This window comes from Hypomesus transpacificus, unplaced genomic scaffold (assembly GCF_021917145.1).
Source record: "Hypomesus transpacificus isolate Combined female unplaced genomic scaffold, fHypTra1 scaffold_31, whole genome shotgun sequence".
In the NCBI taxonomy this organism is placed as follows: domain Eukaryota; kingdom Metazoa; phylum Chordata; class Actinopteri; order Osmeriformes; family Osmeridae; genus Hypomesus; species Hypomesus transpacificus.
This window is the reverse complement of record NW_025813837.1, coordinates 2,047,040-2,074,938: the sequence shown is the minus strand read 5'-3', so window position 1 is coordinate 2,074,938 and position 27,899 is coordinate 2,047,040. Positions and strand designations below refer to the sequence as shown.

The 27,899-nt window shown below is 46.6% G+C and overlaps 4 protein-coding genes across 10 annotated transcripts; all 4 read left to right on the top strand.

Annotated features, from left to right (window-relative positions):
- Positions 1–181: 181 nt before the first annotated feature.
- Positions 182–6,751, top strand: susd1 (sushi domain containing 1). Of its 6 annotated transcripts, XM_047015991.1 has the most exons (19): positions 186–334; positions 586–924; positions 1,104–1,244; positions 1,345–1,500; positions 1,747–1,899; positions 2,022–2,201; positions 2,360–2,539; positions 2,796–2,975; positions 3,132–3,311; positions 3,400–3,579; positions 3,666–3,845; positions 4,003–4,182; positions 4,762–4,926; positions 5,056–5,150; positions 5,240–5,426; positions 5,646–5,739; positions 5,890–6,145; positions 6,259–6,298; positions 6,397–6,751. In XM_047015991.1, exons 2-19 carry the CDS (start codon positions 855–857, stop codon positions 6,534–6,536), a joined length of 2,757 nt encoding a protein of 918 aa, XP_046871947.1. In that variant the 5' UTR covers positions 186–334; positions 586–854; the 3' UTR covers positions 6,537–6,751. The 6 variants fall into 6 exon arrangements, with proteins under 6 accessions (XP_046871945.1, XP_046871943.1, XP_046871942.1 ...); XM_047015987.1 differs by having other exon boundaries at positions 184–334; positions 632–924; positions 5,240–5,739; XM_047015986.1 differs by having other exon boundaries at positions 184–334; positions 5,240–5,739.
- Positions 6,752–7,148: 397 nt separating this feature from the next.
- Positions 7,149–16,980, top strand: LOC124464139 (protein shortage in chiasmata 1 ortholog). The gene is made up of 28 exons (XM_047016069.1): positions 7,149–7,222; positions 7,315–7,444; positions 7,558–7,648; positions 7,761–7,957; positions 8,145–8,307; positions 8,438–8,543; positions 8,631–8,772; positions 8,854–8,943; positions 9,023–9,152; positions 9,494–9,588; positions 9,724–9,960; positions 10,099–10,137; positions 10,270–10,788; positions 10,973–11,155; positions 11,265–11,441; positions 11,646–11,738; positions 11,900–12,093; positions 12,174–12,246; positions 12,341–12,410; positions 12,614–12,789; positions 13,014–13,119; positions 13,879–13,990; positions 14,230–14,351; positions 14,502–14,589; positions 14,788–14,919; positions 15,221–15,370; positions 15,680–16,472; positions 16,739–16,980. Exons 2-28 carry the CDS (start codon positions 7,339–7,341, stop codon positions 16,822–16,824), a joined length of 4,470 nt encoding a protein of 1,489 aa, XP_046872025.1. The 5' UTR covers positions 7,149–7,222; positions 7,315–7,338; the 3' UTR covers positions 16,825–16,980.
- A 2,916-nt stretch (positions 16,981–19,896) lies between these two features.
- tal2 (T-cell acute lymphocytic leukemia 2) lies at positions 19,897–20,800 on the top strand. 2 transcript variants are annotated; one of them, XM_047015711.1, is made up of 2 exons: positions 19,897–19,989; positions 20,452–20,800. In XM_047015711.1, the coding sequence occupies exon 2, from the start codon at positions 20,456–20,458 to the stop codon at positions 20,798–20,800; it is 345 nt and encodes a 114-aa protein (XP_046871667.1). In that variant the 5' UTR covers positions 19,897–19,989; positions 20,452–20,455. The 2 variants fall into 2 exon arrangements, with proteins under 2 accessions (XP_046871667.1, XP_046871666.1); XM_047015710.1 differs by having other exon boundaries at positions 20,449–20,800.
- Positions 20,801–24,832: 4,032 nt separating this feature from the next.
- Positions 24,833–27,781, top strand: LOC124463899 (UDP-glucuronosyltransferase 2A2-like). Its single transcript, XM_047015704.1, has 6 exons — positions 24,833–25,527; positions 25,779–25,927; positions 26,034–26,165; positions 26,443–26,530; positions 26,718–26,937; positions 27,033–27,781. Exons 1-6 carry the CDS (start codon positions 24,945–24,947, stop codon positions 27,316–27,318), a joined length of 1,458 nt encoding a protein of 485 aa, XP_046871660.1. The 5' UTR covers positions 24,833–24,944; the 3' UTR covers positions 27,319–27,781.
- The last annotated feature ends 118 nt before the right edge of the window (positions 27,782–27,899 follow it).

Genomic DNA, 27,899 nt, shown 5'->3' with positions numbered 1-27,899 from the left:
TCTGAGACGTGCTGGTGGGTTGTTTCAAGGATGGGCTGGCTGTAATCAGCCCACAGCAGCAGGCGGTTGTGGAAGGTGGGAGCTCTCGTTGGTTGGGGTAGAGAGACCCCTACCCAGGACTCTGGTGGAGAGAGAGATAGCAGGCAGAGGAAACTAATCTCCCCCTCCCACACATCACCATGCCAGCTTAACACCCAGTTTCAGCCACTGGGAACACTGTACGGTAGTGAAGGATGGTCTTAAGTGGTCCTGACCTTGATGTAAAGTATTGACATTGACAGGGAGCTCTTACAACCGTATGTCAAACATTGTGGACAACAAGTGTCAAGAAAAGGTATGTTGTTTTTTGGGGCTTAATAAAGAAATATATGTTTGACATATTTAATTGCTTCTATTTCATACTTAGCATTAATCCTGATGTGAATTTGGTAATCATACTCAGTGAGTTATCTTTAGTTTGTCTGTACTTCCCTGTTGACATGACCGTTTACATTCATCAAATTAAACCTCAAGCAGGTTCCAGGGGCCAAATTTAGCTCTTATCAGCTGACACATGACTGTGCAAATTCCCCTGCACTTTACTAGTGACCCCAGAGCATAACGAAGACCATCCCCCATGTGAACAACACAGCGGGAACGACATGACAGACTAGCCCACAAACCACCAGCTCCCAGAGAATCATCCAAAAAAGAAGACAGTTGGAAGTCCGTGTGACCTCAGATCACTCTGGCGCCCTTTTCTCATCATCATGGCTATCAAGTCCATTCAGAAGCCGGGGTCCTCTACAGAGCGGAAATCAGAACGGTGGGGATAAAAATGAGCGTCTCCTGCTGTGTGTGAGAGCGGGAGAGCGATGCATCTCGAGATGAAGCGCTGGGGTGCAGCTGTTGTGACTGCCGCCTGTCTTTTGTGCACCTTTTCAGGTAAACATGTCTAAATAACTCCAGAGTGTGGACTCGTGCACAGCTCTTAGACAGTGATACACCAGCCTCATGTGTAAAGGATATGTTGTAAATGTTTCTCGAGAACCCTGATGGTGAAAGATTAGATCTTGAACCAAACACAGGTGTGATGTTGACAGTTGTTATTTATCGGGTTGTAGACTTCAACGTGGCCGGTCAGATTGTGGATGTGTGTGCCACTTGTCACGCCAACGCTACCTGCGAGGACAAGTCAGATGGCAGTGGGAAGATGTGTAAATGCATGTATGGCTTTGTCGGAAACGGCAGAATTTACTGTCAAGGTACGTACCCTGAACAGGCTTAGGTACATCACTTATGCAATCTTCTCACTTACCATGTAAACAGGTCAAAGTAGGTTTCCTTCCTTTTGCTTTGGTTTAGATAAAGATGAATGTCAAACAGGGGCCACAAAGATATGTGGATTGCACACTTCCTGCCACAATACCTATGGTAGCTACTACTGTACCTGTCAGGCAGGCTACAGCCCTTCCAACAGCCTGGTCATCTTCATCCCCAACGATGGCACTCACTGCCAGGGCAAGTTGCAATTGTGTTTCTGAAGATGACTTAATGGATATTTTACTGTTATAGTGTATTTTGTGAGAGACACATTGAGTCCTTCTCTAGGTTTTTATTCTGTAGTCTTTAGAGTAAAAAGACGCTATCTCATTTAATGAATGAAAACACCCAGGCCATTCTTCTGAAATACGCTCATTCGTCATCGTGTTGATGTTTCAACTGACCCCGTTTTGAGATTTTAACCCTGTCTCTGTCTGTCTATAGACATCGATGAGTGTAGGATACCGGGGATCTGTGGAGAGGGGGGTCAGTGCAGGAACCTGCAGGGGAGGTTTAACTGTCACTGCCAAGTTGGATACAAGGTTCACGATGGAACCGAGCCCTTTCACCCACGCCAAGACCAGGCCTTCTGCAAAGGTAACAGACCTGAATAACAGTTATGAGACAGTAAACACTTTACTATGACACAAATGACAGTTGGACATTTGACAAAGGTGTTCAGTTAGAAGCCTTTTTCCTATGATACGAATGTCTTTCAGTCATCGACTGTGGGGATCCGCCATCTGTGAATGATGCAGTCCAGCTGTCTGGCACAGGGACACACTATGGAAGCGTCGCTAGGTTTGGCTGCGAGGAGGGATTCCTCTGGAAGAGTGGAGACGGCACCTCTGTTTGTGGGGTGGATGGCCAATGGATTGGTCCAAGTCTGGTCTGCGAAGGTAACCTAATCTCTTCACTTCATTTGTCATAACGGCTATGTGGAGGAGAGCTGTGAAGGTCAAAACATGTTTTCACAAGTTTGAATTTGCTCTCGAGCTGTTTGTTTGTTTGTGAAGGGAAAAGCTTTCAGATTGAGTGTTATTGTTTTGCCTCCCAGAGGTGGACTGTGGTGCTCCCCCGGGCCTCCCTCACTCGGTCATGTTGTGGGATAACAGCTCCAGCATGGGCTCTGAGGTGGTGTATCAGTGTAGCTCTGGGTACCACAATGTGGGACAGGGAAACGGCTCGGTTTGCACTGCTAGTGGGCAGTGGAACAAAACAGCGTTTTTATGTCAAGGTAAAAATAAAACATCACTTCATGTTCATGTTTTTTTTTATCTCGTTCTGATTCCAAGCTCCAACTGATAACGGTCAGATTAACGCTTGAGCAATCAATTATGAATTAAGAAAACGTGGTACTTCTCGAAGTACTAAACATCTGACTGATGTACTATTGTCATTACTACACAGTCTATTGAACTGTAATCGACTGAGTATTTGAGGTACTCTAGGGAAAATACGTCAGTCCTACCATGATGCATTTTTCCTTATAGAGGTGTCATGTGGAGATCCTGTTATACTGCCCCACACTGGACAAAGGTGGAATGGCAAAACCACCCCGGGAAGCAATGTATTCTACTACTGTAAGAAAGGATTTTTTATTGAAGGTGGAGCGAATCTGTCCCACTGTACAAAAAGGGGTTCCTGGACAAAGCCAAGCTTATCATGCAAAGGTATTCTACTGTACCTAAACTTTTAACATGAAATGATGGAATTGACTGGAATTACATTGTATTCATGATACAGTTAGAAATTCAATCAATCCTGTTAACTACAATGGATCTATTAAGCTATTATGTGCTGTATCACTGTGCTGCTTTTCTTCCTAGAAATAGCATGTGGGGATCCCCCTGCACTGCCCCACACCATGCAGGTGTGGGGGGGGCGCTCTAACCTGGGCAGCAGTTTGTTCTATTACTGTAAAGATGGATTCTATCGTGAGAAAGGAAACAATGTGTCCTTTTGTGCAGAAACTGGTTACTGGACTCATTCAACATTGTCATGCAAAGGTAAATTTGTCAGAAGTCTCCTTTTGATATATTGAACACTATCAAAACTTTTTGGAGATCCACATTTCCCGTGTATTTTGCCTCCCAGAGGTGGACTGTGGTGCTCCCCCGGGCCTCCCTCACTCGGTCATGTTGTGGGATAACAGCTCCAGCATGGGCTCTGAGGTGGTGTATCAGTGTAGCTCTGGGTACCACAATGTGGGACAGGGAAACGGCTCGGTTTGCACTGCTAGTGGGCAGTGGAACAAAACAACGTTTTTATGTCAAGGTGAACTTTTTTTATTCGATTCAAATATTGTTGTTCTTGGTCGTTTCTCTACGTCTCACCACCCTGATCACCCATTTGAATTCCAGAGGTTGACTGTGGGGAGCCTCCATTTAAACCCCATTCTAAGATGATCTGGGACCATGTATCAAGGATAAACAGTGTGGTTTACTACCTATGTGACGAAGGATATTTTCTCTCAAGTGGGAAAGACTATATTGTGTGTGAAAAGAGAGGGTTTTGGGAGGAGAATGACCTACAATGTGAAGGTGAACCAATTTCATCCCTAAAGACTGATCACAGTGGCTTCTATGAAACGCTATCTTGTTCTCATAATTAGTTTGTAATCATTCAGTCAAACTGTACTTCTGTATCTGTCATTCTATGAACTTAGTCTAACCAAGACTAAATGATCTCCATGTGTAGAGATAAGCTGTGGTCGTCCACAAATCCTTCCAAATACTAACATGCTGTGGGACAATACAACTGGACTGGGGAGTATGGTTGAGTATGTGTGTATGGATGGATTTTACAAAGACACTGGAAACAGTCTCTCAGCTTGTAGAAAATCAGGAGAGTGGGAGAAGGTGACATTGAAATGCAAAGGTAAAGTAACAATCCCTCTCTCTAAAATGTTTTCTTTTCAAATTGTTTGGATAAATGCCATTCCAGTGTTTCTCTTCTCAGCTGATTCGTACACCACCATTGTGTTGCATGCACTGTGTACAAGTATCTACTGTGTACTTCAGTGCGCAGTGTGCACTCTGTAGTGTACCAGTTAGTGGTCCTCCGAGGTACCCTGGGAACAGTTTGACTTTGGGATAGAAGGAGGCTTGTTTCCGCACCTCCTCCCCTGCTCCAGTAGAGGGTGGTGTTGCGTTAATCAAATCTGGCAAAACCTTCCCACGGCCTCTCATCTGACTTGGGCCTTCCTTTCTTTCATTTTTTGTTCAACCAATAGGAGCAAAGAAAGCATATCTTCTTAATTAAAATGTTTATTACGCGTTGTTTTAACCTTTTTTTTTTTACTAAAATGACATAAAAGCTCCAAGCTCCAACTGATCGCAGTCATATTAACGTTTGAGCAAACAATTATGAATTAAGAAAACATAGTACTTATGAAAGTAAAATTTAAAAAAATTACAACAAAAAAGAAAGATAATTTCTTGTTATTTGTGTCTTCAGCTAACTGTGGCCCTGCCCCACACCCTGTGAATTCTGAAGTGATTTGGCACAACAGGAGTGCTGTCCTCCATGGCTGCATGAAGGGACACCACAGCTGGAAGGGCAGCAACATGTCTGTGTGTGACGACACTGGGAAGTGGCAGGAGGCCACATTGAGATGCAGAGGTATTTGTCACGAGCAAACAAGTTCAATCCCCCTCAATTGGAATACTGCTGTTATGACCTTATTTCAAACGTGTCTGTTTGTCAACACTCGCAAAGTTAACATAGATGTTATCTGCTCGGACCTTTCAGAAATCAAGCCAGCCATCAGCGAACTGGCAGTTTTTAATGACAAATGCTTAAGATGGAAAGCTGAGAAATACGAAGAGGACACGGAAAATTACAGAGTGAGCTATGAGTAATTTAACTTATATTTTACACGGCAACGTATTGTTTCTAATCATAGACAACTTAGCGGTGTCCCTTGCCTGTGTAGGTAGTATTCAGTGGATTCAGAAGCTATCAAGGGAACTTTCATGATAAGAGGAAGACGTCCCTGGCCTCTGATGCACACCAACTGGAAGTATGTCTGGATCTGCTTCCTGTTACTAACTATACCATCACAGTCACTGCGGTGTCTGCCAGGTTCACCTCCACTGTCTCAGCGAACACCAGTTTACAAGGTAGAAACGACCCCAATACTCACTATCATACACATATACAAAGCATTGGGACATCAAACATACTGTTTCAAATGAATATTAAAAACGAATTCTTTGTCAAATGTAATATTGTGAGCAGAAACGTTCATCCAAATCAGTGTAGTTCTTTATATGCAGTCAAATGCTTTACCACTGTTCAACACATACAATGGGACATATTCAATCTTGTCATGCTGATAGTTCCTCAAGCACCAGAGGTCTTCTACAGGGAATTTGAAACGCCATTCCCCAGTCTGTGGTTACGCAGATCGGCCAGCACCCTAGACCCAATCAGGTACTGCAGACATGTTTCTATATCTTCAATTATTTTCCAAACTATTTTCCTTTGTCAAATCTTATCTACAAGAAAAGCATGTTCTGAACTGACACTCAAGTCTGAACACACTTAAAAAAAATCTAATTTGCCTTGTCTTTTTGTTGGCAGTTATTACCAGGTGTTTGTCTTGCCTCTGGAGGGAACCCTTGTGTTCGACTGCACCTCTCCCAAGAACCCAGACTTCCTACGCCAGAGGGGCCTCCATGGACAGTACATTACAGCACAAGTCCATCTGAAGAATGTAGGGAGAGAGATGAACTTCAGTGTGGGGGACGCACACTACTATGAAGGGTACTACAATGCTCCCTTACTGTACAGCACAGATTACTACATCATCTTACGAGCTGTCAGTCAGTGGAGAGAGGTAAGAGATATTCATTGATACGTATATAAGGTAAAGCAGACCCTGTGCAATGGTATGGACTTCTGGTAACTGTAGTTTTTAATATTTCTGTTCTATGCTCTGCATTTTCACAGGCTTTTAAACATTCTTGTGTTCTTTGGGCAAAAGTGAGAGGTAAGGAATTATTTCACTTCCTTAATCGTTTTTTGGTTCAGGGTGTAAATGATGGTCACGTGTCTCAATGTGATTGTATATTTTTTCTTCTGTTGCAGGAACATCCTACGTGATGATGATGTCAGCAGTTTTTGTTAGTGCAGCAATTGGACTTTTGGCCACAGTCGTTATTGTAGGATACTTGTACACTACTTTTACAAAGACGCGCTGTTGTTTTAGATGTGGTCAATCCAATTAAAGTTTAAAGTAGGCATACAGTATGTACTCACTCAGACTGGTTTGACATGTTCTGTGTTCCTTTTTACATTTTAGGAGGATACTAGTATGCCTTGTGCGTGACATTTTGCAACATCGACCTTGTAATTTTACCACTTAAGTAGCATTAACAGTGTAATGTATTTGTCATTATTTAAATGTTATTTCATGCAATAATCAATAAACACATTTAACTGGAATAAATTAAGTAATTTGCACTTCTCTCAATGCCAACCACAATCAGAAAATAATTTCAATATTTCACGCGTCTCGGTTGTGCTTTGCTTTATAAACCACTGCGCACGAGTTTGCTATAAATCACACTTCCTACGAAAACAACTTGAAGGCGGGCTCGTTCTACTGAAGTCGCCAAAATGTAAGCATTACAAATGTGTTTATTAAAACTACATGTAAAATGTAAAACAAAAGACTTGTTGACAGACATTTTTTCTGTAACAGGTCGCTAACTAGCTAGATGAGTAAAGTCATCTGAACAGGCCTCAGCAATGATGTAGCGAAAGTTAGCTCACTAGCCGATAAAGCTGTTTAATAGTCATCGTGCCATTGCTTTATGCCCTATGTTACTGTTAAAGGTCTGAGGAAGAGTGTGGCGTCTCCAGGTCTATCTTCCCAGCAATCAGATATAGAGCTCTTGACTATGTTTGTGAGGTGAGAAAGCCTAGGCTAGGCCCAATGATTAGTACTTACTTAGCTTGCATGCTAGTTAACAAACTGACTCAGTTGGCTTGTTCTCAATTCAGGCCTCTACCAGGCAGAAGTTGACGATGCACCTGTTCGCCCTCCCAATGCCCTACAACCTAGACAACAGTGACCTTTACCCCCACACTGGAAACCTCCCTGAGGTGACCTTCAGGAAACCGTGGATTAGAGGTAGGTTCTCACGAATTGACGAGATGGCTGGCAAAATAATCTGTCGGTAGGCCTAATCACTGTAAATTACGTTATTACCGTAACTGCTTTCACTGTTCCTTCTTTTTTGACAGGGAATGTAATATCAACCTGCAAACTGTCGGTCAGTGGATCGGTGCTTGCTGACTTGGGAATTAATTGTCGACAAGCAAACTCATTGGAAAAGTAAAATGTTATTAAAAAAAATCTACAAGCACCATTGGACGGCTATATGTTTACTCAAACCTTTTAGTAATTAGCAGGGGGGAGATGTAACGTATTTTCTGTTGTTGTCCAGTCTGAATGTGAAGGTGACCCAGGCAAAGGGGGCTGCTGTGGATGTGATACCGAGCTCCAATCCCAACTCCCAGGTGCTGGACAGAGATGTGGCCTACTGGCTCCTACGAGAGGCTACAGAACAGGGGGTTTCTGTCTGTCGTGAAGTCTTCAGCAAGAGCACAGAAGTGCTAAAGGGCCAGAGACTAATCAACGAGGGTATATTGTGAATTTATAGTATTATCTGCCAGTGTTGGATATAAAATCAAGATTTGACCCTTTTATAACCCAAGGAATGGCACAGAGAGGGATTCCCAGATGCCCATAGATGAGGACCTATAACCAGCCTAAAACCTCAAAGGATCTCTTGCCTGTATTGTCTAAATGGCATCACCCACTTCCACAGATCTCCTCGTACCAGAAGAAGTTCTGTTTGTCGATTGCTTGCCCCAGTTCAGGATGCACCTGCCCACGCTGAGGGCCAAACTAGCCAGGCTCCGGACCCTCCCTGTGTCTGACCCTCTGCTCAGCCCCACAGGGGGCTGCCTCTCGGAGGACTCGATGCTCCGGTGGGTGCCCTGTGTAGGGACCATGACCATGCCCAACCTCCTGGAATGTCTCAAACACGGAGTGGAGGTTGTCAGAGAGGGAAACATCGATATCATGAATCCATCGTTATCGTTTCGTTATCTTTTTTAGGCATTGTGCAAGTTATGAGGTACCTCGTGATGAAGAACCAGAGAGCACAGAGACATTTTATACCACTGAGGAAATATTCAGTAAAGAAATAGCGTCGATCAAAGAGGTAATATGGAGGAGAATGACCTATATATATATAGGTGCAAAATGATGACCGAAACCTTATACTTCGTCAATATTTGTTTTCTTACAGTCTCTGCTGCTGCCTGTCGAGATGGACCTCTGTACGTTCAAGACCGAATATGGCATTTATTTTCCAAACCCCCGCGATGTACTGAATGTTACTCAGGAGTTGATGGATGATCGTATCTCGTGGTTGGATCTACAGTGTGCAGGTGTCGTGCTGCGTCTGGAGCTGTTATTCTAGGGATCCAAGCTGTTTGCTCAAATCTTTTTCTTTTTTTTTCATCCCTCAGATACGCATCCGTCTGTGGATCTATCTCAGTTTGAAGTGCCAAACAGGCCGGACACTTCCTGTCCCTATACACCCGATCTCAGGTCACCAGGTACAATTCTATTTCCCTGTGAAGTTAAGGAAAACCTATATGAGTGTGCCTGCTGATGAAGGTTTGTGTTTACGAGCAGGCTATCTGATGCTTCCTACGGAGTTAGAGATGGACCTGCCTCTGACCCCAACTCCTAAGATCAGCCTATCCCAGATGTGTCTGTCTCCTGCCAAGATCCCGGCTGAGCAACTGTCTCCCGTCTATAGGAAGTAAGTCAGGGAGTCAGATGGCTGAGCGGTGAGGGAGTTGGGCTAGTAATCAGAAGGTTGCCGGATCGATTCCCCGCCGTGCAAACTGACGTTGTGTCCTTGGGCAAGGCACTTTACCCTACTTGCCTCGGGGGGAATGTCCCTATACTTACTGTAAGTCGCTCTGGATAAGAGCGTCTGCTAAATGACTAAATGTAAATGTAAGTCACGCACCGTCACGTAGCCAGGAATTCAAGGGAGAAAAAAAACTTAGTTCATCTGATTTTTCGACACCAGCAACCAAGAGTGAGGCCACCAGCCGTGTGTGGTTTCCGTTGCCTCTGTGACTGTCTGTGTTCTAGTTGTTTCGTGTCCGAGAGAGAGCAGGAGGCGATGGAGAAGACTCTGTGGATGGCAGAGAGACACACACAACTAGTTCTGGGTTTCCTGTTAACAGGTAAAAGCAATTACCTGTTAGCAATTACTACAGTTCGGGGTTACATTTATCCCTGGCCTCAGCGCGGGAAGAAGGCAGTTTGACCGCACGGCAAAAGACGCGTGTCTTCGTGTGACCCTCTTGCGTTTCCGACAGAACCTGTGTTGTCTGGACCTACCGTCCGCTTCCAGCCCCTGACACAGGCCTTGACACTGGTTACCACTGGCCAGTCGAGCTCTGTTGACATGGAAACGGATCCACCAGCACTGTCCGAAGGGCTGACTGGTTGCCATGACTTCACGGAGAGCATGAGCTCTGAGCCTGCTTGTGTTATTGGTGCTTTGAGGGATGAGATGGAGGATTTCACACCTTTGTCCCCCAGCCAAATGGACTGTAAGCCCTCCCTTCCTCTAACAGTAGATCATGGCAACCGGCCACGCTGCACATCCAGTCTCACTTTCACTTGAATATGTATTTCATGTCGGTGAACCTTTAACACAGTGTTTCTTGCCATGCTTGATGTTTTCCCAGATATCCTGAATGAGTCTATTGACTATTCCGCTCGTTCCGGTCAGTTCCATATCATTGGGGTTGTGCTTGTGGTTGACAGCAGGAGTTTACCCTTTCAGTATGCCTGGTTTTCAGAAGGGCCGCAAGAGAAGGTTGTAACATTTTTCTTCCCCGTGTCTCCTGAACCTCCAGGGACATCCAGCAAGGTCAAAGCCAAGTCCATGGCGAAGACTCCGCCTCCTCTAACACCACAGCCTCACCAGGGGAGCCAATCAGCTGCAGGCGGGATCGCAGGAGGACGGGCCATCTCCTCCAGCGACAACGATATGAACAAGGCTGTGTCTGATTTCACTGCGCTCGTCTCCAATGACAAAGCCAGTTCTGCAAATACAGCTGGGAGTTCAGTCTGTGTTGGCCCTGCCTCCCAGGAGAAATCCAACCAGCTAATCAGACCTGGGAGAAGGGATAACATCCAGCCGATTCAGGGTGCCAAATCCCCCCGACTCACCCCCACCTGTAGGCTCACCCCCACCCCCACCCCTAGGCTCATCCCGACCCCCACCCCCAGGCCCTGTGTGGGAGACCTCCACAGGAGTGTTCCTCGGACTGACCCTTCTGAGGGCCTGGACCCCCTGTCCAGCTTCATGATGCTCAGGTCCCTACAGAGAGCCCACGTCCCTGTGGTGCCTCCGAGCTGCTCCAGCCCCCCAGGTACGCAGGCTCCGGGGTCCTGTGCCACGGAGTGTGGTTGGAGCACATAGATGTGCTCTATAGGATGGTTTGCTTCCTGATAGGGTCGTACACTGCAAGGAATGCTAGATTACATTTACATTTTGAACTTTTTTTTCTTTGTATGGTAAGATTCCATACATTTTTGGACCTTTGACTTTATTAGTTCCCAAGGCGAGCCAAACACCACAGCCACCTGTGATGCAACAGAGGGTGAGCCCAGATGCCAAGCCAGCCTATGAGAGACCCGCAGTCACAGGAAGTGAAATCAGAGTCCAGGAAACGACCAATAAGATAGCTGTCCCCGATGACAGACACGACAGCAGAGTGATCGAGGTTCAAGCCACAGGTATAGTGTCCCCGCTGAAGGGACAATTCCGCCTCTTCCAACAAATAAACACAAAGTCAAACACATCGGCCCAGTGCGTTTGACCCTTGTCCCCTCCCCCGGCCTGTAGAGAGCCAGTGGCGTGCGTTCAGCGAGCTGAGGACTCTGGCCCGAGTGTGCCTGTCCAGGGCTGGGGACCTGGGCCTCAACACAGCAGCCTTCCAGGACTTCCTCAGCCTGGCTCCGGACCACTCCCGCTTCCTCCTCAAGCAGCAGGAGATGGAGCTCAGCCTGGGGCAGGACCACGGTGAGACAGACAGGACAGGCCGTACCTCCCACCAAACACAGAGGGCTTTTGGGGGGGGGTCCTCTTTGATGTCTGCAGAAGGTGTTGCGTAATCTCTCCAAGGGCCCACATTGCTCTGAAATGTTTGGCTGACCTTTTCGAAACCCGGGGAAATCATTGGGCGATTAACGAAGCTTGTCGTCAATCCTGTCGATGTCACGGCAGACCGGGAGGAGATGTATAACCAGGCGGCTGTGATCCATGTCCTGGTGACGGTGAAGGAGCTGCTGCTTAAGTGTGACCTCGACACTGCTGTGGGTCAGTAGTCAGCCTCTGGCACGTTTGGGATATTTAGTGGAGATAACAGATAATCTGACGTTGAATGGGCTCCAATATGTCACAGTTTAAATGTGTAAAATGACACTTTTCCCTGGTTCAAGCCATCCTGTTTCCTCTCCTGCTGTGTGGTGTTGTGCCAGACTTCCTGTCCAGGGCCAGTGAGGCGTGTGTGGGCCAGGACCAGGGCCAGGGTCTGGGGCAGCTGGGCCGGAGGCTGCAGGTTCTCATGTTCCTCAGCCAGAGGAACCAGGAACCTAACCCCAAGATCCTGGAGATGCAGGAGCACATAACCGCCTGGTTACAGAACGGAAAGAGCCACAACCAGGCGTCCAAAGTCAGCCCTTCTACATCAAGACAGCATCAGACCTTTGTCCTGCATCTTAAGTGTTTTGACTGATTTTGTCTGTGTTCTAGGTTCTGGTTATTGTAACATCAGGGTCAGACTTTACTAAAGCCATGATCATCGAAGGCCTAACCCAAGCCACAGGTATGGAAATGAGCTTTGACCAGGTACATAGCATAATCTACAGCCGTAAATGTCAAGGAATGTTTTCGTATCTTAAGTTGTGTGTGTGTTGCAGGTCAGAGTGTATCTGCCTTGTGTCCCGAGGAGGGCAGGAAGAAGCTGGAGAAAGACAGAGTCTTGAACAGGTAGCCCTCTTAAATCTTTCCCTGAACCACAACTGCAAACCATATCCACAAACGACTTATTGTGAGGGTGAGGAGAATCTTCCTCTAAACGCCTTCTATGTGTTTGTCGGTGTGGGTGTGTGTGTGTGTCGGGGATTTGTGCGTGTTGGTATGTGTGTGTCGCTATGTGTGTGTGTGTCGCTATGTGTGTGTGTGTCACCCAGCCTGCGCGGCAGCATGTGTGTGGTGGTGTGCGGCCAGCACGTGGGTGCAGACTTCCCCTGGCAGAGCTTGTCTCTGGTGGTGGAGTACGACCACGCGGCCCCCACCCCCTGGGCGTCTGTCTGCCGCCAGAGGAACATCTGCTACCTGACCTTCCGCACCAGCCTCCACAACACCAGTCAGTGCTGTTCTCACTAAGGCCGGAAACCACTAGATGGTGTCTGGGAAAATAAAGTACTGGAGAATGTCAAGTGCTGCGAGTACTTTTCACAGAGTGAAAGGTTCCGTCTTCAAGTTTTCTTTCAAGGGTTTTCCTTCCAGGCTTTTTCATTTCCTGATATTTTGGCGGATGTGTGTGTGTGTGTGTGTCTGTGTGTGTGTGTGTGTGTGTGCATCCCTCAGATGCTGATCCAGAGTCTTGGTCGCTGGAACAGAAGGTTCCCCATACGGTGTTTGTGACAGAAGGCCTGCTGAACTGTCCCCTCCTCCTGCACCTGCTGGAGTCCACGTGAGTTGACACTGTGGCACTAGCAGTCCAGGGTCACACGGTCACTAGCAGTCCAGGGTCACATGGTCACTAGCAGTCCAGGGTCACACGGTCACTAGCAGTCCAGGGTCACATGGTCACTAGCAGTCCAGGGTCACACGGTCACTAGCAGTCCAGGGTCACACGGTCACTAGCAGTCCAGGGTCACACTGTGGCACTAGCAGTCCAGGGTCACACGGTCACTAGCAGTCCAGGGTCACACGGTCACTAGCAGTCCAGGGTCACATGGTCACTAGCAGTCCAGGGTCAAACTGTCACTAGCAGTCCAGGGTCACACGGTCACTAGCAGTCCAGGGTCACACTGTGGCACTAGCAGTCCAGGGTCACACTGTCACGAGCAGTCCAGGGTCACACTGTCGAGAGCAGTCCAGGGTCACATGGTCACTAGCAGTCCAGGGTCACGCGGTCACTAGCAGTCCAGGGTCACACTGTCACTAGCAGTCCAGGGTCACACTGTCACAAGCAGTCCAGGGTCACACGGTCACGAGCAGTCCAGGGTCACACTGTGGCACGAGCAGTCCAGGGTCACAAGGTCACGAGCAGTCCAGGGTCACACGGTCACTAGCAGTCCAAGGTCACACTGTGGCACTCCTGCAGTATCAACACTACGTATGGAAGACACGTCTGGAACATGGAACGATTCACTCAATCTGTCGAGGGAGTGTGAACGGCTGTGCGTCAGCGTGTGTGTATACACATACGTGTGTGTGTGTGTCGCAGGTACAACATGACCGTGCTGGAGAGGAGCCACTCCCAGTCGTTAGAGAGACTAGGAGGGACTCACCACTACGCAGTGGTCACTGTGGATGAGAACACTGCCGTTGTCATCCAGGTAGGTCGAGCCCATGGACGACGCACTGCCGTTTACCATGGAATCCCAACACAAAACACCCCTCTTAGTATAGTATGGCTATTCACTCAATTGTGTATATGTGTGTGTGTGTGTGTGTGGGGGGGGGGGGGGGGGGGGGGGGGGGGGGGGGGGGGGGGGGTATATGGATGTCTAATGAATGTGTGGGTGGGTGAATGTATATTCATATGTATATATAAATGTGTGTGTGTGTGTTGCAGGAGCAGGATGAGTTGTGTGGAGGGCGGGCCTGTGAGGGTGTGGTGTTGAGACTGACTGCTCTGTCTCTGCAGTACAGCTGCTGCTGGCTCCTAGTCCACTGTCCAGACAGCCAGGGAGGAGGGTGGGCCTGCACACACACACACACACATACATGGACACATGCACAAGCACTACATAAGTACACACACACAGACACACACACGTATAATACACAAGTACGTTTGATATCCCATCGCTTGGTTCTGTGTCATGTGCTTTTCTGCTGATGCAGGTTGACTAGTGAGGGCTTCAACAACCTAGTTTGGATTTACTCCTCTCTGGTCCTGTTTGGCCTGAAGTCTGAAGATCTGGATGTTAAGGTGAAACTAACCTTTTCAGCCATTATGTCTTCACAAACATGATCTGTAGAGTCGCTTTGGATAAAAGCGTCCGCTAAATGCATAAATGTCAATGTAAATGTATAGAGAATGCCCACCTAGTATTAGGTCTCCCTCCAGGCTGTGTTCTGTCCTGTTCTATCAATAAAGTTTGATTTGATTTGATCTGTGTGTGATTAGGTCCTGATCGTGCCAGAGATGGAGGATATAGCCAGGTGGATCTGCCAGATAGCCTTCCTCACCCTGATGTCCAGTAAAACGGACCCCTTTACCTACCTCAGTAGAGAATGGCTGTCTGTGATGCCCTCAGAGGTGTGCTTCTAGAACTGTAGATGGGGGAACACAGTCTGTGGGTGTGTGTGTGTGTGTGGGTGTTCACAGGTGTGTTTATGGTTGCCACATTGATGTACATTTGTGTGTTTGTATGCATCTGTGTGTACATGAATGTGTGTCTGCCTTATTGTGTGCATCTCCATCTCTGTGTGTGTGCGTTCATGTGCACACGTGTGTGTGTGCGTTCATGTGCACACGTGTCTGTGTGCGTTCATGTGCACACGTGTGTGTGTGTATGTGCGTTTATGTGCACACGTGTGTGTGTGTGTGTTTCTCTTAGGAAGAGAAGTGTCTCCTGGCCTTCCCCTGTGTGAACCCCATGGTGGGCCAGATGATGCTGAGCAGGGCCCCGTCCCTCCAGTGGCTCCTGGGGGCCCCTCTGCCCCAGCTACAGGAGCTGCTGCCTGAAGTCCCTCTCAAAGTCATCAAGGTGCCCAGGGAAGCATCTCTCTGTCGTCCCCTTGACCCTGTCATGGACACAACTCCACTGCAGTCAAGCAGTTTCAGTCCTAGAACTAGACAGTTCAAAGTGAATGTCAGTATAACATTTACATTACGTCATTTAGCAGACGCTCTTATCCAGAGCGACTTAAAGTAAGTACAGGGACATTCCCCCCTGAGGCAAGTAGGCCTTGCCCAAGGACACAACGTCATTTGGCACAATGAATCGAACTGTCTGTCACACCTTTTCACAAAGTCGTTCTGTAAGATGAGTCTCTCTCCATTCCATGTGTTTCAGCTGTTCAGCGAAACCACATCGCTGTACAAGCCGACCACCACCCCCTCCCCTCCAGAGTCTCGCCTCAACGTTCCTCAGACAGCACCCGGTACCCCCAACCCCCCCTGGATAACCAGAGACCACCACCAGTCCCAACACCACCAGCCCCACCACCACCCACGAGCCCACCCTGGATCCCTGGACTGCTTCCTCCCCAGCTCCCCCTGTGATGGGAGCGTAGCAGGAGGGTTCCACCTGCACGACCCTGTCTCAACCACTGACGACCATGCAGGTTTCCAGGTGGACTTGAGCCACCCCTTCGGCTCTGAGAGTTCCAGCGTCTGGCAGAGTTGGAGGAACGACAACCCCTGGGGGGAGGAGGAGGAGGAGGAGAAGAGCGACGGGGGGAGGACTCTGGGAGGAGGAAGAGAAGGAGAACACAACTGGAGGGGCGGACAACCTCCACACCATGAGGTCTACGGATCCCAGAGAGAACCAGCCCTCCCAGGCACCGCGAGCAACCCCTTCCAGCACGCCTCCTCCGGCTTCAGGCTTCAGGAGCCAGCCTGCTCCACCAGTCCCAGCTTCTCTTTCCCCCACGGCCACAGCGAGCACCAGCACCCAGGGAGCAGCCACTACCTCCCCATGACCTCCCCCAGGAGGGCCAGGCCGTGGGCAGGCGCCGGGGAGAGTCCCTCCTACGTTGGTGGTCAGCGGCGAGGTGGCCTGGTGGGATCCCCCGGATACGGGAATCATTTCAGGACGGGCCAGGAGAGGAAGAGGATGGCGGCCGGAGGAGGGATGTTCAGTTCAGGTAACGTTTAAGTTTCTGATAGCTGCCTACAATGAATTATGACCGATTGACTTTGGTTCAACAAATTTGTATCCTTTACGTTTGAGAAGCTCCTGCTAAGCTTCAGTTGAAGATGAACTAGTCACACGTGATTTATATTTACATATAATTCATTTGGCAGATGCGTTTATGAAAAGCGATGTACTAATAGTATATAGCATCTCGACAGTAGCTGGATAATACATATGTGGGAAACAAAGGATAATACCTGTCGGTGTCTTTTTCAGCGTTGACGCCCGTGAAGCGAGGCAAGCTCAGCTATGAGAAGGTTCCGGGACGAAGCGATGGCCAAACCAGACTGAGGTTTTTCTAGATGGGACATTACCACAGACAGGAGCAGATTCATGTAAATGGGGTTCTTTATTTAAACTATTTAACCACACATTGTTTTGTAAACAAATAATACAACAAGCTATTTCAGGTTAAATTAAGCTACTATGCTCTCTAAGTGTGGTAGTTATTGATTGTATGTCGTTTAAATAAAAAAATTAATGAAATGTATTTATTCCAGTTATTTCTGTTCATCAATTCATGTCTATTCTTAGCCAGTGACCAGTTTGTAGCGGTCAGCCTGGGATCACAATATGGGTGTTGTCTCCTCTTGTCTGCTTCCTATTGGAGACCAGCAGCAGGTGGACTGGTGTTGCAGTAAAACCTCCATTCAGGAGTGCTGCCACTGTGTTTACCAACAATAAGACACATTACTGGAGCTATACTACTCCCAAATACCACACAACTAGTTAAAAAGGCTTTATTGTAGTCAGGCAGACTGCATTTCAATGTGAATGGGGCCAAAGTAACACAGTGCTGTAAGAGGTCAACTCTAAAAACAACAGTGTTGTCATGGCAAAACTTATGAGAAAGCTTAGGTAATATAGTGTTTGGGCACCAAATATTTAAATTGATGTGAGAAGTGTTCATGGCTCAAATGTTTAAGTTTTTATTTAGAGTTTTAATATTAGCAGGAAAATGTTTTTTTACACTTCATAATTATCTTTTAACAAATTTTCATTTGAAAACTAATTTGACATGAACACCTATTTTATTGTCCAAAATTAGAACAAGGTTAGTCTACATCCAGATGTATTTTCTTTAATACATGGTTATATTTAGCACTTATTCTATTTCGTAAAAAAAATTCCGTTTTTTTTTTTTTTTTACTAAAGGGGTATTTTTTTCTACATTTTTCCAGTTAAACTGATAAAGTCTCCCATTTTGGAGCTCAAACGGTAGGTTTTTTTTCTTCGTTTGAGCGCTGCAATCCCCTTATCAGCGGCTCTCAGAGTGTGGAGAGAGTCCTTATCTTCACGAGCCAGCAGACTGAAGCCAGCTCCCGCAGGAATGAGCCCTAGACAAAGACCCCCCCAGGGACACTGATCTCTGCCAGCCTAGCAGCCTCCTCACTAACCACATCCACCAGGCAGCTAGCGCTAGCCTCCTCACACCACCGTCAACAACCAACCCAGCCTCGCATCTTCTCTCCTCCTCTGCACAGACACACCGCCTCGCTCACAAGCACACACCAAACAAAACCGAAAAAGGGTTGTTTTTTAATTGCGGAGGAACAAAAGCAACGAGCGGTTTAAGAGGTGTCTGCGCGCAGGCTAGGTAAACAGCGATGAAATGGTGCAGTAATCGCCCTGCCACACGTTAGCCCTGCCGTGAATAGAAGACATATTGTGAGAATTGACAGGCTGTTCAAACCTAACCTTTAGAGCAGGCTTTTAGCCGGACCACACGTTCTAAAGGTCATACGGCAGACCGATGTTTTATACCCCAGCAGCAGGCTGTTCTCCAGAGAGAACCGATGGGCCTGATAGGGCCTCGCTCCTGAGAAGCCAGAACAGTTCTCAAGCTTGACTTTTTTTTTTATGTTTTGCATCTTTTTTTCCCCTCCATTTCTGTCATAACGTCTCAACTATTATTTTGAACAGGAATAATCATCGTCTTGGATTTCCTTCAGGATCCATGAAGTGAACGGAATTCAATTGAATACCAAACTCGATCAAGATAGATAGTCATGTATTTTCCCTTAAATGCTTCCCAACGGCTCCAATGTTGTTTTGTGGGAATCATGTCAGGAGCACAAAACTCGAGACAGCCAACTGACATCCACAGAAGACAGCTGAAATGATGCCTCATAGTAAGGGCTGGCCTTACCCCGGTCTAGTGCGGGACCGACTCATGGTCTGGAGGGGGGCCGGCTTGGCTGAAGGGGCCTGCAGTGAGTGTGTCTGCAGACCTGCAGCGAAGGAACCACAGACCCAGAGACCCCCGGAGTCCCAGCAGCACTGCAGGTGCAGCCCCTTGGAAGTGCAGCAAGGCCTATGAATGGCACCAATTCATCTCTGGCCCCATTGGGCCTGTTCTCCAGGCCCGGGCTAATCCCGGCCCTAATCGGATTATGTAAATTCTACTCCACACAGAGAGACTTTTATGGAAGGCTGCGTCTTTCAAACAACACTTGAAGGGTGTAAAAAGAACAGTGACAATTGGTTAAACTAGACGTTGTTTTTTTGATCTGCGTAGAGGTTGAAAGTGGGAGGCAGAGGGGGAGGGAGCGAGAGAGGGGAAAGGAAGGAGAGAGAAAGCTAGCGCTCATGCTTGTGACCCAGAGAATTGGTGTCCCCATGTTCCCTGTAATTTATGTGTGGGCCTCGGGATGGCTAAACAAGATTACCATAGTCATAACAAAACCCACATTGTTCAACTGTCAATCTGGATGTGGTATTTTTACCTTTTGTGCTCCAATCGGGGGTGAATTCAATGGTAGCAGTCGTTAGTGATATGAAGGTTGGACTGGCCGGGATAGCCGTGGCTAATGCTAGAAGTATGAGCAGGAACAAGTGTTTTGAAATGCAAGGAGAGGATCAAGCAGGGAAACGTCTCAGTTCCACGTCAACAGGACCTGAACCATGGATGTATTGTCAGCTACTGTACACTGTAAAAAAAAACGTCCTTTTCAGGAGGGAATCAATTGACATATTCACCATGAAATGTCAGTGGGTATTAAATGAAAGAGAGATTTCTAACTTCTCGTTGAAAATGGTTGCATTATCTTTGGTCGCACAATACCTTCAAACTCAAATGGTTACCCCTTTAGGTTAGTCCTTTGTTTTTGTGTTCTCCAGGCATTTTCTGTTAAGCAGGCAGCAAGGGAATACTGATGTGGAAGCTTCACTCTCAAGTTAACACCTCACACAATGCCTCAGGCTGTAGGGGAGGCTCGACGACAACACACGTCACACAATGGGACTCACCCCGCTATAAAAATGTGCGATGCATGCTTGCAGCAGCCATCCCCCTCTCTCTTTCCCTCTCCCTCCCTCCCTCTCTCTCTCTCTCCGCACACAGCAGTAGCCAGAGAGCATGAGAAGGCTGGATTGAGTGGATGTACCAACTGGACACACCTCTACAGTACGGATAGCCTGAGAACGACTCGTTTAGATAACTCGACACCTTCGCAGTACTCTCACAGGTGAGATGACGGAATATGCAACAGGATTTGTCTACCTCTGAAGACAGATTTTGTTTGTGTGTGTTTTAGAATTTAAGGTTTTGGGGAACCGATATACATTTTTTTCATTGAAAGCAGAAGGAATTCAACTGATGGGATTTTAGTACCAGGAATGTGTGAAGTGACATTTTTCAAAGGCGTTGTTGCTGTACTCAGACGACTGGCATCATGCGTCCTTCATAGTGTAACTCTAATTACATGTCTGAATGTCAATTTTATTTATTCCGAGATTTAGTTTTGAATTGAATAATGTTTAAGTCAAAATTATTATGGGATACAGTACCGTTGTCAATAATAATAATGTTTTATTTATTTATTACTGTAATACATCATCAAATCAGACCACTTAAGCAGTTATCCTTTCACTGTGGCACTATCATGCAGAGTGTCTTACACCCATGTCTCTCCCCTCCCCTTCAGCAGCATCATGACCAGGAAGGTGTTCACCAACACCCGGGAACGCTGGCGCCAGCACAACGTCAACACCGCCTTCGCCGAGCTCCGCAAGCTCATCCCCACCCACCCCCCCGAGAAGAAGCTGAGCAAGAACGAGATCCTGCGCCTGGCCATGCGCTACATCAACTTCCTGGTGCAGTTGCTGGAGAGCCAGGGCGGCCAGCCGGCCTCCCACTCCCCCAACGCCCTGCTCACCTTCCTCAGGGGCAACGTGGAGCGCCTGCATGCCTCCTCCCGGCCCTGGGGCCTGGGCCTGGCCAGCGACACGGACGCCCCCTCTCCTGGATCCAGCTGTGACAGCTCCGAGGCCTGGTAGAGGGAGCCTCTAAGCCCTGGGAGGCACCGGAGTGCTGGGTACCGGGGTGAAGTTGTGACGGCCTCTCCCCCCCCCCTCCCATCTACAGACTCTTATTTGGCTCTGAGCTGAGTTGACACCAGTGCCTGGGCCGGGCATGCGGAGGATATGTTTGTGTCCCAGCGGAATAAAACGCTGGTTGTAGCTACCCTTTTTTCATCAAGTGTTGAAATGTTAAGAATGTGGAGAACGGGAGCCTTTTAAATTCAATCTGTAATCTGCATGGATATATCTTGGATGTCTTCTCCCGTCATGTCTTCAGTTAACGTACCTGTCGGTTGGAATGGGGACGAAGGGAGTTTTAAAATATGTGCAAATGTCCAAGACTGTTCTAGAAAGATGTTTTTTTTCTTGATAAAGGAGTGTCCGATTCACCAGGGACGACAGGCTATTTACAAAAACCAGGGCACTTCACCTCAGTGTTGACCTGCAGATTTCATGATGAGAAGGAATCTGAACCCTACTTGTTTACAGCACTAGATATGATCAAGTCCTACAGTAAAAAAAAACGACAACTTTCTTTTCTTATTTATTGGGATTCCAGGGATTGAGACGCTGGGTGAAGACAATCCTCTTTGAATTTCGTTAGAAGGACTGTATCGTCTGTCCATTGAACTATTTAAGCGTTTGCTCTCTTTGTACAGGCATGTCATGTAGCCAAAGATTATTATTTGACTCTTGTTTCAATATGGTTTGGTAAATTATTTGGATTTATTTGTGAATATGTTATTTATATGTTATTTATTGGAATTTAATAAATTATTTGTTCATAAATTTGGTTGCCAATATTTTGATTTGTGCGAGAGGTCTATGTTTCTAGGGGGATACTGAAGCAACACTGATTTTCACATCTTACTCCATGTTTGTATCTAACACAAATCCCAAAACAACAGATGAAGTCAAGAGTACACCTGCTCCCTCAGTTAGTTGGCCTGACCGCAGACAAAACACTGTTGTTCCTGCTCAATGGGTCAAGCCATGATTGTCCACTACAAGCCCTCTGAAGGCCTTGTGGACACAGTGCTAACCTCTGACCTGCGTCCTGTGTCCAGGCCCAGAGGTAGAAAGGACAGCTTAACTTGTGGCCCAAAGTCACAGGTCAGCCGTTGGTCAAACTCTGACCACTGACCAAACACTAGAGCAGCTCAGTGGTACAGGGTGGATTTAGATACTACCGGGCTCCTAAACACACACAATGCAAACCCCTTCTGATACCAGCTTACTCTGCTAGGATAAACCTTGTGCCACGTAAAAAGCGGCCCATGAATGGAATAGCTGTTCACTTTATTGACAATATTTGTAACTGACAAATACACCAGTTGGAGGTTGGGATGGCCCATTTCTTAATACCCTTTAATCCAAAATAATATTAAACTACATTAAAGGGCTGCATAAGCTTAATGACTCTGCAATAAATGTCACAGGAGGTAATCCAATAAAGAAACATTAAAAATAATCCATAAAAATATATAACTGACAAATTAAAACAAATCAAACAGTCATCCTTTGTTGATCTGCACTCTTTAGCTGGGATGTCATCAGCGAAAAGCACAGAGGTCACACATTTACATCCTTAATCACCTATTGTTGCCGTGGAAATCGGATCTGTTTCCTGCCAAATGGCTGCTCCTACTGAGCTGAAGGGTAAACACACAGTTGGTTTTAAAGCTTTGGCCTCTTTCTTCCCACTGTTAGACCTACTCATGGTTTGTACACGGAGCTAAAGGCAGCTGGACACACACTCACACACAGGCCTGTGGGAATGGACAGGTGAATCCAGCCATACTGTACTAGAAGGATGTGGCTTTTCATGATTTTGTCTATATACATTTTTCACACCGCAATAAGTGTGATATATAGACATTATATATATATCACTCTCCTGGTGCTTGTAATAATTTGTATTTATAGTTAACGGTATTTTCAGTGAACATTGCCCATGCGAGGCTTCTTTCATGTGAAACACATGAACAGACATTCATTAATATAGTGTCGGCTGATATAAATTATAAGAGGAAAAACATATACACACACAGCGGATGTTACTTCCACAACTTTCACCAGGATTATTGAACACCCTGACGAAAAAGGAGAAAATATCAAATCTGTATGCTGCTCATCTCCTCAAGTATATTTGCCTGATTGACTATTCTCTCCCAAGTACGTGGGTAATCGTCTATTGAGAGCACATTTCCTTATCATCGTCTAGCACACTGTCTGAATCGCTTATCACAATGGACCAGATCAGTGCAGGCAGGCCCTTGCTCTCCCGGCTGACGCGCCTGTGAAAAAGAATTTCTGGAGCTGGGTGCCAACCGATAGGCCCTGAGCTCTTTATCCCCTTAAAACCAATTCACACTCTGCATGTTTAAATATTTTCAGCCCCCGCGGCCCCCCTCCCCCCTCTCCCCCCTCCCCGTTCCTTCTCTTTTCTCCATTGCTCCGACACAGGCAGTCAGAGATGACCAACCCTCAGTGGGATGCAGGTGCAAAGTCGTTGCTGCGTGTGTGTGAGTGCATGTGTGTGTGTGTGGGGGAGAGAGGGGTGGAGAGAGAGAGTTCCCTATTGTTAGGGTGGACAGCACCCTCTCGCCACTGAAGCACTTTCTTACAGGGAGACCACACTGACAATCCCGGGTCCTAATCTGATTATGCAAATGTCTACTTCAAAAAGCAACACGCTGTAACCCAAACCCCTGCAGTAGTTGGATGGTAGAGGAGGAAGGCTGTTGAAGAGAGAGTAGATCCTCACTGGACTCCAGTGGGGGGGTGGGGGTGGGGGGGGGGGGTGGGAGGGGAGAGAGAGAGAGAGAGAGAGAGAGAGAGAGAGAGAGATAATGAAGATAATGATTTAAAAACGTATGTATTCTTGTACATCCCACACAAATACAGAACAGTATTAAATCAACTAAGACTTCCACAGTCCACAACACACACACACACAACAAGCCAGGGAAGAAACAAAGAAGCTCTGAAAATTAGACATTTAAATCCTCATTGTTTTTCCAGACACTCCTGGAACGTTCCAATAGGGATCTACGATGACAATACGGGGCCGGAGTGCCAGGACTGAGATTTATACACCCACGCTCTAGGTGGTGACATTTCTGAGGAAAACACCCACAAAGCCATTATAGCAGAGATGACCTTTGACCCCAAACTGAAATCAGCTGTCTCATTCTCCAGTGATAAGTCTCATATCTCACACAGACAATGCTAAATACATCAGGAGGTTTAAAAAAAAATACTGAAAAGACGAATGGAAATTTTGAATGGAAATATGTCAAAATTCACAACTTATTTTTATTAAAGAGCAACTGCCCACACATATAGACATAGCTTAGGCCTTCTGAATGATGCCTCCCCACCTTTCACACACTCTGGTATTGGGTTAGAGTGTTAAGGGTTGTTGTTGCACAATCAGCTTATTAGCACAGCCTGCAAAGTCATCTTCCCAGCATTTCTCAGCTAAAACCTCTGCAGCTATGTTTATCAGGCTTCCGCAACGTTACGAATGTATTAGGTACATTTTTTGTTACTTGATTATAGGTCATCCTGCAAATGTATCCTACAGTAGCAATAAGGGATATAATTGTGTGCATGTTTGGGCAACTTTTACAACATTACTAAATAACCTCATTAGTACAATCAGAGGCCTCTACATTTTTACATCCTGAACAGACTTGGGAAGTGTTGCCAGAACAATCTCACCAGAAGTTAATATCAGTTCTGGGAGGGGTGGTTGACTTTCTATGAAAAGCCAGAAGTACAAATATAGTTATTGTGCTGCTTACTTTCCTTCAGCCCCTCCTCCATTCTGTGAACTTAGTCTTCACAACCCCCAGTAGGCTCACCTATCACGTGATCAGAGAGCATCCATTCAAGGTTCAAAATCACAGTTAATGATTTGTCAACTTGACAATGTACCTTTCAGGACTCCACTACGTTTCCATATGCACATGCGCTCACCATGAAGTTGGCAGGGTATGTGTCTGTGTGCGTGGGGCTACTGTGGTTCGCAGAGCCTGTGAATGGAGGAAACATCTTAGTTTGGCACACTGAAGGAAGCCACTGGATTAACCTCAAGCCGGTCCTGAACGTTCTGATGGACAGGGGACACAATGTGACAGTCCTGATTCAGAGTGCCACCATTTTCATGAACCCCGACGAACCCTCTCGCTTCAACTACGAACCGTTCAATGTCACTACCTCTTCCGAGGAAATGAATGACTTCCTTGAGGAATTCATTCAGTTCTCCATGTACGAGATGGACCATCTCAACCTGTTTCAGCTCCACGTGAAGTTCGTGGACCTCATGCAGAAGGACATGCGTCTGTCTCTGAAGGTGTGCGCCGGGCTCCTCCAATCAGACGAAGTCATGGGGAAACTGAGGTCAGCCAAGTACGACCTCCTGCTCGCTGATCCCATCTACTACTGCAGTGACCTCCTGGCAGACGTTCTGGACATCCCTCTGGTGTACACCCTGCGTTTCTCCAACGCTTTCACCTGGGAGAGGCTGTGCGGCCAGATGCCCGCGCCCCCCTCCTATGTTCCTGGAGCCATGATAAAGTACACGGACCAGATGAGCTTCTCTGAAAGGTTCTGGAATTTCCTGTTTTATGCGTCTCAGGATGTGCTTTCGTACCACATGTGGAGGGAGCTGGATAGGTTCTACAGTGAGGTCAAAGGTGAGTTCAACACAGAGGATTTAGCGTTACTAAATATAGGTTGATGTGTGGGTTACAGTTGGGTTTAGGGAGTATGGTGTGAGATGTTTTGAGGGAAAGCCTGTAAACTACCATCCAAACTATCGATTCATAAACGTATGGTTACGACCTTGTGGATGTGGGTCATCTGCTAATCATTCCATGAATTAATCGTTAACATAACTACAGTGTCACTAATTTCTACTGAAATGTTTTGCCTGGCCAATCCACAGGGAGGCCGGTGTCTTTTTGTGAGACAATGGGCAAAGCAGATATTTGGCTGATTCGCACATATTGGGACTTTGAGTACCCCCGGCCCTTCCTGCCTAACTTTAAGTTTGTTGGAGGGATCCACTGTACGCCTGCCAAACCCTTACCAAAGGTACGGCTACGACAGATTCACCTTAAACCATACCTTTTCAATCTGCATCTGTCTTAGGATCTGAAATATCAGAAGATATTTTTTTGTTTACTTCCTGTATCATCAGGATATGGAGGAGTTTGTGCAGAGTTCAGGGGAAGATGGTATTGTGGTCTTCACCCTTGGGTCCATGATCAAGAACATGACCATGCAGAGGAGCAACATGATCGCCTCGGCCCTGGCTCAGATTCCACAGAAGGTCTAACTAGCCTCATGCTACAAACTAGCTTCACTGCTACATGTTTACTGCCTTGATCCTACACTGCTCACCTGTGACCGCAGCCCTTTCTGGCACAGAAACAGAATTTGTTTTTATAAAGAGGATTTGTGATAAACTATTGCGGTCAAAGTAAGCTGAAACTGAAGGCTGAAACATTCCACACAAAAAAAAAAGACATTACCCAACACTTTGTCAGTAAAGCGCACTTTGTCAGTGTTCTCAGAACAGTATTTGTGTGATGTTTTCCTGTGGCCAGGTGCTATGGCGACACGGCGGGGAAAGGCCAGAGACCCTGGGGAACAACACGAGAATTTTTAACTGGATGCCACAGAACGACCTGCTGGGTACCCCTCAACTATTAACTATATCAACTGTAATAAACCTATTGTGCAAATAAACTAAACCATTAGAGAGATGCTGCATAATACACAATACCATTATTTACCATCCAAGTGCCAACATTAAAAACAAAGTTTCTCACTTGACATCTGATGCCTTCCTCTCGGTACTCCATTCTGCCCCGGCTAAAAGGTCACCCCAAGACCAGAGCTTTCATCACACATGGTGGAACCAATGGGATATACGAGGCCATCTACCATGGTGTTCCCATGGTGGGGATCCCCTTGTTTGCTGATCAGCCCGACAACATGGTTCACATGAAGGCCAAGGGAGCGGCCGTCATCATGGACTTCAACTCCATGCAAACCCAGGACCTGGTGGACGGACTCAAAGCGGTCATTTACGACCCATCGTAAGACACTTGTAAATGCTCAGCAACGAAAAGTATGATTAAAATCAAAATCAATGAAATCAATGTTAGCCATGTACATTTCCTGTGTTGGACAGGTACAAGGAGAATGCCATGAGGTTGTCCAGGATCCACCATGACAGGCCCATCAGCCCTTTAGACAAGGCCGTGTTCTGGATCGAGTTCACCATGAGGAACAAAGGAGCGAAACACCTTCGGGTCCAGGCTCACCAGCTCGCCTGGTATCAGTACTCGTGTCTGGACGTGCTGGCCTTCCTCCTAGGCGTCACCCTGCTCCTCGCCCTCCTCTTCGTCAAAACATGCAGCTTCTGCGTCAGGAAGTGCCTCGACCGTGGGGGAAAGCCCAAAAGCAAGGCAGACTGAATCCACTAGGGAACGAGACATGTACTTTTTATAATGTTTGTTTTTCCACAACAAAAGGCTTTGCCTGCTCGTTTGAGGTTGAAAGATTCTGGGGTTTTTGGTCACATGCTTGTCAGTTTGCACAGCACACCTTGTGTATGCTCATTCAAAAGAATGTGCAACCAAGCCAACATTTTATATGGGGCACACTTCACAGTCTGTATAATTACACTTATTGTTATCAGGTGTGCATTTAACATTGACCCAATTTACATAATTGGCAAGAGCTGGTTAGAACCCAATTATAAACAATATCTCTATTGGAAAATATAGCCAAGAATCAATAAATCACACAATGTTTATACTGCATCTTTACTTTCACCATATCAATCCAAGTGTTCCTTAATTCATATATAGTAAATTATATACCCAAATAATAATTGCACAGGCAGTAGGGACAGTTTAGACAAAATAAAGCCTCATAGAAAAGCAAACTGTTGAACGTGACAAAATAACACAAAAACGTCACCTCTCCACCTAAACTCCCGTCCTAGTCGAAGAACAGAGCCAACTTCAAAATTAACTTTATACAAATTACATTG

Excerpts from the sequence above, each read along its gene's own strand:
- susd1 (XM_047015987.1), top strand. The coding sequence starts at position 855 with ATGCATCTCGAGATGAAGCGCTGGGGTGCAGCTGTTGTGACTGCCGCC. Across the intron at positions 1,900-2,021 it reads AGACCAGGCCTTCTGCAAAG|TCATCGACTGTGGGGATCCG; the intron begins GTAACAGACCTG and ends AATGTCTTTCAG. Across the intron at positions 6,299-6,396 it reads TCTTTGGGCAAAAGTGAGAG|GAACATCCTACGTGATGATG; the intron begins GTAAGGAATTAT and ends CTTCTGTTGCAG.
- LOC124464139 (XM_047016069.1), top strand. The coding sequence starts at position 7,339 with ATGCACCTGTTCGCCCTCCCAATGCCCTACAACCTAGACAACAGTGAC. Across the intron at positions 8,308-8,437 it reads TCGGAGGACTCGATGCTCCG|GCATTGTGCAAGTTATGAGG; the intron begins GTGGGTGCCCTG and ends TATCTTTTTTAG. Across the intron at positions 12,094-12,173 it reads GCCACAACCAGGCGTCCAAA|GTTCTGGTTATTGTAACATC; the intron begins GTCAGCCCTTCT and ends TCTGTGTTCTAG.
- tal2 (XM_047015711.1), top strand. The coding sequence starts at position 20,456 with ATGACCAGGAAGGTGTTCACCAACACCCGGGAACGCTGGCGCCAGCAC.
- LOC124463899 (XM_047015704.1), top strand. The coding sequence starts at position 24,945 with ATGGACAGGGGACACAATGTGACAGTCCTGATTCAGAGTGCCACCATT. Across the intron at positions 25,528-25,778 it reads GTTCTACAGTGAGGTCAAAG|GGAGGCCGGTGTCTTTTTGT; the intron begins GTGAGTTCAACA and ends GCCAATCCACAG. Across the intron at positions 25,928-26,033 it reads CTGCCAAACCCTTACCAAAG|GATATGGAGGAGTTTGTGCA; the intron begins GTACGGCTACGA and ends CTGTATCATCAG.